The sequence below is a fragment of the Dasypus novemcinctus genome, chromosome 27 (genome assembly GCF_030445035.2).
Source record: "Dasypus novemcinctus isolate mDasNov1 chromosome 27, mDasNov1.1.hap2, whole genome shotgun sequence".
Taxonomy (NCBI): Eukaryota; Metazoa; Chordata; class Mammalia; order Cingulata; family Dasypodidae; genus Dasypus; species Dasypus novemcinctus.
Window position 1 is genome coordinate 46639950 of NC_080699.1, and position 9325 is coordinate 46649274.

Here is a 9325-nt window from a genome sequence, read left to right on the forward strand (position 1 = left end):
CCTATTTTACCTATTTTCTAGTATCTAATTGGGTAATATTAAGTACATTCAGAATATTGTACTATCATCACCAATATATAATACCCCAACAATTCAATACAGGGCACAAAATGGCTAATCAAAATTTCTGTTGAACAAAATAAATTTTACAGAATTTGTGGTGAGAAGTGTTGCTATGCAAAAATATTTGAATTATCAAGAAGAACAGCTAGTCAGAAACAGCATACACAAAGTCACTAGCTCTATTCCTAGGAGAAATTTAAAAAAATAAGAGTAAGAGGAGGATTTTTTTCCCCCCAGAATTTCCATATTAAGTTCACTAGATGTATCTATATATAATAATCAATTTAATGGGTTTGTTTAATTTCATGATAGCTGTTTGTGTCTAACTTGCATTTCTATGGTGTCTTTTCCAGCAGTTACCTTGTGTACATGGAAACAGAAAACCAAACATGTGTTTCAGAATTTATCCTGCTGGGCTTCTCTGAAGATACAGAAATGCAGCCTCTGCTATTTGGGATGTTCCTGTCCATGTACCTGGTCACTGTCTTTGCAAACTTCCTCATCATCCTGGCCATCATCTCAGATTCCCACCTCCACACACCCATGTACTTCTTCCTCTCTAACCTATCATTTACAGATATCTGTTTCACCTCCACAACTGTCCCAAAGATGCTGCTGAACATCCAGACAGAGAGTAAAACCATAACTTATGAAAACTGTCTCATCCAGATGTATTTTTTCCTGGTTTGTTCAGGAGTAGACATCTTCCTCTTGACTGCGATGGCCTATGACCGCTTTGTGGCCATCTGTCACCCCCTGCACTACATGGTCATCATGAACCCCCGGGTCTGTGGCCTCCTGCTACTGGTGTCCTGGTTATTGAGTGGTTTTGTTTCCCTTTTGCATGTCTTAATGGTTTTACAACTTTCTTTTTGTACAGAGTTGGAAATGCCCCACTTTTTCTGTGAACTTAATCAGGTGGTCCAACTTGCTTGTTCTGACACCTTCCTCAACGACCTAGTGATGTATTTTTCAACTGGAATTCTGGGTTTTATTCCACTCACTGGGATCCTTTACACTTACTCTAAGATTATATCTTCCATTTTGGGAAGTTCAACAGCAAGAGGTAAATATAAAGCATTTTCTACTTGTGGGTCTCACCTCTCAGTAGTGTCCTTGTTTTACGGTACAATTCTTGGAGTGTATCTTACTTCTGCAGCTACAGAAAACTCAAGGGCAAATGCAATAACCTCAGTGATGTACACAGTGGTTGCTCCCTTGTTGAACCCCTTCATCTACAGTCTTAGAAACAAGGACATAAAGCAGGCCTTTAAGAAGCTTTCCAGGTGAAAATCATTCTCTCTATAAAATATTATTTTGCCTCAAGTTTAGAAATTTTCTCATGATTAAATGTGGTCAAACCCTGGGAAATTTAAATATAGATACTTTTATCAGTGCATAGAAAAATAATCAGCTACATGCCTAATTTCTAGAATTCTCTTTTAATTTTTGTACACTAAAACACCTATTTATTATATAATTTCCTTTAAAAAATTTGACCTCTCTGTCATATTCCTTACTACAATGATGAAGTCATAATCTTCTGCCTGAATTTTCAGTAGTAAAATGTTTACTCCAGGTGCATATTAAATTATAGTAGTTGTTGGAACAATGAATGTGTACTTCATTCTCTGCCAGATGAAAGAAATTATTCCTTTGCTGTATGGTTTTGGGGAAAAATAATCTGTCATTTCAAAGACTTTGTAATGATTGTGTTAATTGGCCCCAGAAAGTGATCACAATCTTCATTGAAGTTATCATCTGATTAAGTTTGCAAAAATCCTCTTTTCACCCTTCATACATGCCTTTTACAGCATAAGATAGATGAGACTGTAGTAGACATTACAACTCCTGATTATTCAAACATTGATGATGTCGCTAATCTCTGATTCTTCCAGAGATTCAATGTTGTTGTTTAGCAATTTTTTTGATGTTGGGAAAATTTCAGGAAATTTCCCTTAGAATTTCCTACAATAACTGTCTTCATTTACAGATCATAGAAAGCAAAGCAAGATGGGTATGGGGAAAGGCAGGAAGAGATGAGAGGTGGAGGCGTCTTTGGGACATGGAGCTGCCCTGGATGGTGCTTCAGAGGTAATCACCAGACATTGTATATCCTCACAGGGCCCACTGGATGGAATGGGGGAGAGTATGGGCCATGATGTGGACCATTGACTATGAGGTGCAGAGGTGCCCAAAGATGTACTTACCAAATCCAATGGATGTGTCATGATGATGGGAGGGAGTGTTGCTGGGGGGGGTGGGGGAGAGGTGGGGTGGGGGGGGTTGAATGGGACCTCACATATATATTTTTAATGTAATATTATTACAAAGTCAATAAAAAAAAAAGAAAGAACTGGAAAAAAAAAAAAAAAAGAAAGCAAAGCAAAAAGAAATAAAAGACCAAAACAATTGGAAGTTTATTCTGTGTTGATTAAAAGATAAATATTATGAAAATATCAACTAAGCAAACTGATTTATATTTCAACACACTCAAAATTAAAATCCCAACAGCCTACTTTATAGTAATATAGAAGGCAATTGCAAAATTTATTTGGAATGTACAGAGTCCCCAAATAGCCATAATAAGCATCCTAAAAAATAATAATGTTTTCTGAGGCCTTTCTCTACTTGATATTGAGTATTACAAAGGTACTGTAGTCAAAACAGCATGCTATTAGCATAAAGACTGACATATTGATCACCGGAATCAAATTGATCATTCATAAATAGGCTTTCACATCTATAGACAAATGATTTTTGATAAAACTCCCAAGTCCACTTCATTGGGACATTGCAGTTTCTACAACAAATGGCCTTGGCGAACTAGATATCCTTAATTAAAAGAAAGAAAGAGCACCTCTGTCACACTCCCCAAGAATCACCTCCAAGTACATCGAACATCTAAACATAAAGGCCAGGAAAATTCCCAGAAGATAAGGTAGGGCACCTTCTTCAAGGCCTTGGGGTATGTGGGGTTCTCTTACACCTTACATCCACAGCATGAACAAAAGTGGGAATAAAATAAAAACTAGATAAACGGAACCTCTTCAAAATTTAAAAAAGTTTAAAGCTGAAAGGACTTTAGAGATGAGGGAAAAAAGGCAGCCTAGCAAATGGAAATTTGGAAATTGCACACCCAACAAGGGTATAATATCCATGATATATAAAGAGATCCTACAGCTCAGCAATACAAAGACAAATGGACATGATTTAAAACTGTCAAAAAGCTTGAACAGACATTTTTCTAAAGAAGAAATACAAATGGTTAAAAATCATGTGAAAATATTCATAAATGCTAGTTATTAGAGAAATGGAAATCAAAGCTACAATGAGATCTCATTTCACACTTAATAGAAGGGCTGCAGTTAAAAAATAAAAAGGAAACAAGTATTGGAGAGAAGGTGGAGTGATAGGAGTGCTTATTCACAATTCTTGGAAATGTAGAATTTCACAGCTGCTGTAGAAGTCTGCTTGGAAGTTCCTAAGGAAGTTAGATATAAATCTCCATGTGACCACCAATATCATTACTAGGCTTATATCAAGAAGAAGTGAGAGCAGGGACATGAATTGACAGCTACACACTGATGTTCACAGTGACACTATTCACAATTATGAAAAGATGGGAATGATCCAGGAGTGTATCAGCTGATGAATTGATAAATTATTGTAAAACACAACATGGTAGTATTCAGCTGTTAGAAGAAATGAAACTGTGAAGCATATGACAACATGGCTGAACCTGGAAGACATTATGTTGAGTGAAACAAGCCAGACACAAAAGGCTAAATATTGTATGCTTTCAAAATTATGACCTGAATATAATGATCAAACTCATGGAGTTAATAACTTGAATAAAATCACCAGAAAATAGTGTGAGGTTAGTGAATGGGAAGCTGAGGTAGTCTGTGCAGAATTGCAAAAAAAAGTATTTTTGTAACTATTTGGAAATGCATAGAAATGATGAAAGCACAATGCAGTGTTTGTAACTAGCAGCTCTAATATATGACTATAATAATGGTTAAAAGAGAAAGACAATGGTTGTGTATATTGCTAGAAGGAAAGCTAAAAAATGAAGCATGGGATGTATAGCTGAGCAAACAATTTTGTGAAAAATAAATACTGTCAGTAGTGCTTATATAAGAAAATTTAACTATGAATCAAAACAAAAACATGTTAAATTTATAAGATGTTAACATCAGAGTGATATGTGTGCAAAAATACAACCAAAATATGTTATGGACAGTAATGTATACTAATAGATTAATAAACATTCTTCAATGTTAAAAATATATGTATAGTAAATGAAAGAAATTAGACAAAATATTATATATTGTTAGACACTGTCTATACAAAATGCAAATGCAAATACTTATAGAGATGAAAATAGATTAGTAATTATGGATGACAGGAAAAGGATAACAAGATTGAGAGGTGACTAAAAAGGATAGGGTTTTCTGTGTTTGTTTGGTGGGTTTTTATGTTTTTTTCTTTCCTTTTTTGGAGTAATGAAAATAGTCTTATATGAATTGAAGTGATGAATGCACAATTATGTAATTATATGAAATGCCATTGATGGAAAACTTAAGATGGATTATATGGTTTATGAATATGTTCTCATAAAATTCATTTTAAAAAGTAATTTAGGTATTTTGTCCACAGCCAACTATGACTTTTTCAAGTATTAATCCAAGACATTAGGAAATAATATCAATGTTTAAATGGAGACCTACTGTTTCATTGGGGAGCTTGAAAAAGACAATTATTTTGTTCATCTCCCAACTCTAGAGCCACCCCTTTGACTGGAAAACCAGAGTGGCATTTTGGAATTAATAATTGCTCAGAGCTTGTGTTCAACTTTGCAAAAAATGTGACCTGGTGATTTCTTTTTAATCACTCACATTCTTTAGCACAGCTGTGAATTCAATTTATTTCATAATTTATCAACCCACAGGTTAAAACTCTGATTTTCAGTCATTTCCACATATGACTATAGAGTTCAGAGAAAAAAGACTTGACTTATATTTTTGTAGATTTCCTGATTTTGATTGTGCCTTAATCTGAGAATTAAAAATCCCCAGCTTTTCATAATTCAATGGTCTTTCCAGTGCCATTAAGTGATACAACTCAGTCCACATTCTTGGATTATGTTTCTGAACAAAATAATTTATCACATAAACCATCCAACTTGTAAAAATTTTCTCTAGGTACTGTCTTTAAGGAAGAGTTCAAATGATATATTGTAAATTATATTTGCTACTGTTATACATACACTAGTGGTATACACTTACCCAACGGAAATAGTGCCATTCTTGCTGTCACACGCATTAACATATATATCAATTCCCAGATCCCTAGCCTGGAGATATGTGTTTGTGCAATCAGTTCCAGTATCAAATTATTTCTTGTATGAATGATTTTATCCAGGTGGAAACTCTTTTCCAAAAAAATCTCAGAATGTTGAGAACAAACTTAGTAAGAATGTACTCTGAATATTGTTGAAAATTCTAAATACATGTCTTTCAAGTAACTTGAAGTAGAAAACATTGAAAAACAGGCCAACCAAGCAAGCTGATGCTTCTGTTATCTTCAGGAACATTGTATAATCAAGAAGAGTCCATTGAAATTGTTGGCTCATCAAATATGCTGCATGTTCTGCAATCCAGGCAGTAGGACACTCTCACTGTAACTGTTGGTTAAATAGGCACTGCATATGCTAGTTCACCTTCCTCTGGAGTACTGGAGTGTAAACCTGAAGAAGGGAGAATTGGCTGCTAAGAACCAGTCCACCCTACCCACCTCACACCATATCATGTAGAGTTGATGTTGAATGTCAAATTTAATCTTTATGTGTATTTTAGGAGAGAGGGCAATTGTAGCTTTTTCAAGACTCATAAAACCTTTTCCCGATTCCTAATTTAGTGAGCTAGTAAAATAATTCTTAAGAAAAGGTGTTTGTAGAGCATATCCCTACTGAGTGATGCAGACCATTTCAACTCTTTCCTATTCTTCTAGACCTCTACGTTATCATTCCTTCTCCTATTTTGTCTCAGAAAAAACTTTCTGAATTTTATCAGTAGAATCTTATTCCTCTCAAGAACATGTGAAGTATCTGGTAGGAATAATGATTCACTATGAACTGAGGGAATAGATTTGTTCTCATGGAAAACTAAATTTTCTTCTTGAATAATGTATAAATGGCTAAAAGCAATCCCATTATCTGCTATTGGTGAAACATTAATTTGTTGGTTTTCTTATGTCTACTCAAAGACATAACAATGAAAGTAAACTAAAGACAATTTCTCTTATGTATGTTGTGCAAAAACCCTCAGCAAAATAAATAGCCTATCAAATCCATCAGAATATTAAAAGAGTTATACACCAAGGCCAAGAGAGATTTACTCCAGGTTGCAAGGATATTCAACATAAGAAGTTCAATTAATGTAATATACTACATAAACACAATTAAGAGGAAAATCCATGAAAGTTTTTAATGATGTAGAAAATTAATTTAACAGAATTCAATGCCCTTTCCTGATTAAAAAACACTCATAAAAATAAGATTACAAGTTATCTTCCTCAACATGATAAAAATTATATATATATATGAACACTGGCATAAAAATACTCAATGCTGAAAGGGTGATGGTCTTCCTTTTGATGTTTGGAACAAGACAAGGTACCTGATTTCTATTGATAAAAAGTATTGTACTGGATGCCTTTTCCTAGAGGTCAGAGTTACTGCAGAGATCAAGTAGACACCAATGCCTGTGGCATAGAACAAGGAAACATCTTACAGGAGAGGCCTGCAGGTGTAGAATGCTTTATACTTGCCTCTGGCTGATGAAATTCTCAGAATGAAGGAGACAATCTGAGAATAGATGAAGAGGATCCTAATGAGAGGAAGATTCCCTATAGCGGTAACCACAAATTACTCACGTAGGTTACTGAAGAGAGTGTCAAAATAGACAAGCTTAAGTATTTCAGGATCATCACAAAAAAGGTGTGTGATATCTATGTTTGTTCAGAAGGAGAGACTCAAGATGGTCAAGGTCTCAAATAGGATCATCAAGACAGTGAGATACCATGACACCAAACCTACAGGACAGAGAGTTGGGGCCCATGATGACCATTTATTGCAGGCTGTGACAGAAGACCACAAGTGGCCATAGGCCATCCCCCAGGACTAAACTCTCCAAGGATCCACAAACAATGAAAAATAATATCTGTGTGAGACAGCCTACATAGGTGATAATTTGTTCTGAGTATGGATGTTTGGCAGCATTTTTTGGGACAGGATAGAGGTGAACCTGAAGTCAACAAAGGACAGGATAGAGAGGAAAATGCACAAGAGTGTGTTGAGGTAAGAGTCTGAGATGATGGCCCAGATGACGAGCAGGTTCCAGTGGAGGTAACCAGATAGAGGGACAGGAACAGACCAAGAAGAATGAGTTAAATATCTGACATCATTGAAAATCCCTGAAACAGAAATTCTGAGACATTTGTTAGATTTTCTGATACTATGTGAATGATATTCTTGCCAGGGCAGAGACAAAGCAAGAATACATAATTAACAGACCATGCAAAAAAGTGATTTGATTTAATTGGAAGTTAATAAATTAATACAGTTTTGTGTTTATATATTTAAACTACAGTTGGACAAGATGATTCTATACTATCTTTTTTCACATATATCCATTTTGTAAGATTTTATTCTGTTCCATTAAACAATTTAGAACACATAAATACAGTTAATTTCTTTGGTAGAATTTATAATTAACCATATTTTTTTCAAAATAGGTAGAATAGATTCATACCCAAAGAAGTAATTGATCAATCAACAAGAATTGCCTCAACAAATGTGTTGGTCTTTGTCACAGACAAATAAATAATTTTCATTAATGTCATAAAGATGTTTGCTAGAACCACTATCCATTAATTTGATCTAAAGACTTAGGGCAGTGAAAATAAGTTTGTTCATGTTGGAAAGGAAAATCATCCCTTACAGATGATGGTAGACAACTGTAAACACTGATAGACATCACTCGGGAAATTATCAAAACTTATAAGGAGAGCAGTCAGGCAAGTTAAGCTGCTGTCTGAATCTAGTATCCAGGTCATTGGGGGTGACTCAGTTGCTGATGCTAGAGCTCCTGCTTGTGTCTACTATGCCAAAACAAACTGTTCTCAATCCAGATGATCCTGTTCCAAATATGAAAACTTTAATACGTGAAGACCAAACCAAACTTCCTGTTTCTCAGATCAGTAGCACTCTGCCTCCCAGAAATTGTACAGAAAAAAGTGGAGAAACATTTGTGTCCCCTCATCCCTACTCTGCTTCTTCTCTGTCCCAAAAGGAAGCTGATATCAATGTAGATACTAGCATAGAGGAGAAGGGTCTACACCCACTGAACGTTTTTCCATCCACAGTCAAAGAAACTATGGATAATGGTGACTAAGGAGAACCAGAATCTGACTGGACTTCCAGCCCAAAGACTGTGAGTCTGATGAAGACTTTAAAGAAAACCAGGGTTACATGGAAATGGAAGAGTGAGTGAAATTTATTAATATCTCTATCTGAAAATATTGAAGAGGAAGAGAGTCATTTCTTTCTTTTATCTTATTATTTTTGCTTTTTCATTGCTGTTGTTTAAATCACATATCACAATAAAAGGAAGACGTTCCTTTCCATTCAAAGAGGAAATGGAATGATGATCTTTGTTTCAAAACAATGGAATATCGTCTAGACCAGAATGTTAGTGGGGCAATCCTTTCTCTGAAGATAATCGATGATTATATTTTTGGAAGTACTGTGATCTGAGGTTTTTTTGTTTTTTTTTTGGCTTTATTTTCTTTAATGTTACAATAAAAAAAATATGAGGTCTCCAATACTCCCCACCCCCTCACCCCACCCCTCTCCCCATAACAACCTCCTGAATTATCATGAGGCATTCATTGATTTGGTGAATACATCTCTGAGCACCGCTGCACCTCATGGTCAAAGGGCCACATCATAGCCCACACTCTCCCACAGTCCACCCAGTGGGCCATGGGAGGACATACAATGTCTGGTAACTGTCCCTGCAGCACCACCCAGGACAACTCCAACCCCCGAAAATGCCGCCACATCACATCTCTTCCTCCCACTCCCTAACCCAGCAGCCACCATGGCCACTTTCTCCACACCAATGCCACATTTTCTTCTATTACAAATCACAATAGTTCATGAATAGAATATCAGTAAGTCCACTCTAATCCGTAC

At 35.6% G+C, this 9325-nt stretch overlaps 1 protein-coding gene and 1 pseudogene across 1 annotated transcript; both read left to right on the forward strand.

Moving 5' to 3' along the window:
- The first annotated feature begins 432 nt into the window (after positions 1-432).
- On the forward strand, positions 433-1353 carry LOC101425774 (olfactory receptor 7A5-like). The gene has a single exon (XM_004456190.2). It carries the CDS (start codon positions 433-435, stop codon positions 1351-1353), a length of 921 nt encoding a protein of 306 aa, XP_004456247.2.
- Positions 1354-7330: 5977 nt separating this feature from the next.
- On the forward strand, positions 7331-8884 carry LOC101426217 (keratinocyte-associated transmembrane protein 2 pseudogene; annotated as a pseudogene).
- Positions 8885-9325: the final 441 nt, after the last annotated feature.

Coding starts and splice junctions, on each gene's coding strand:
- LOC101425774 (XM_004456190.2), top strand. CDS start 433: ATGGAAACAGAAAACCAAACATGTGTTTCAGAATTTATCCTGCTGGGC.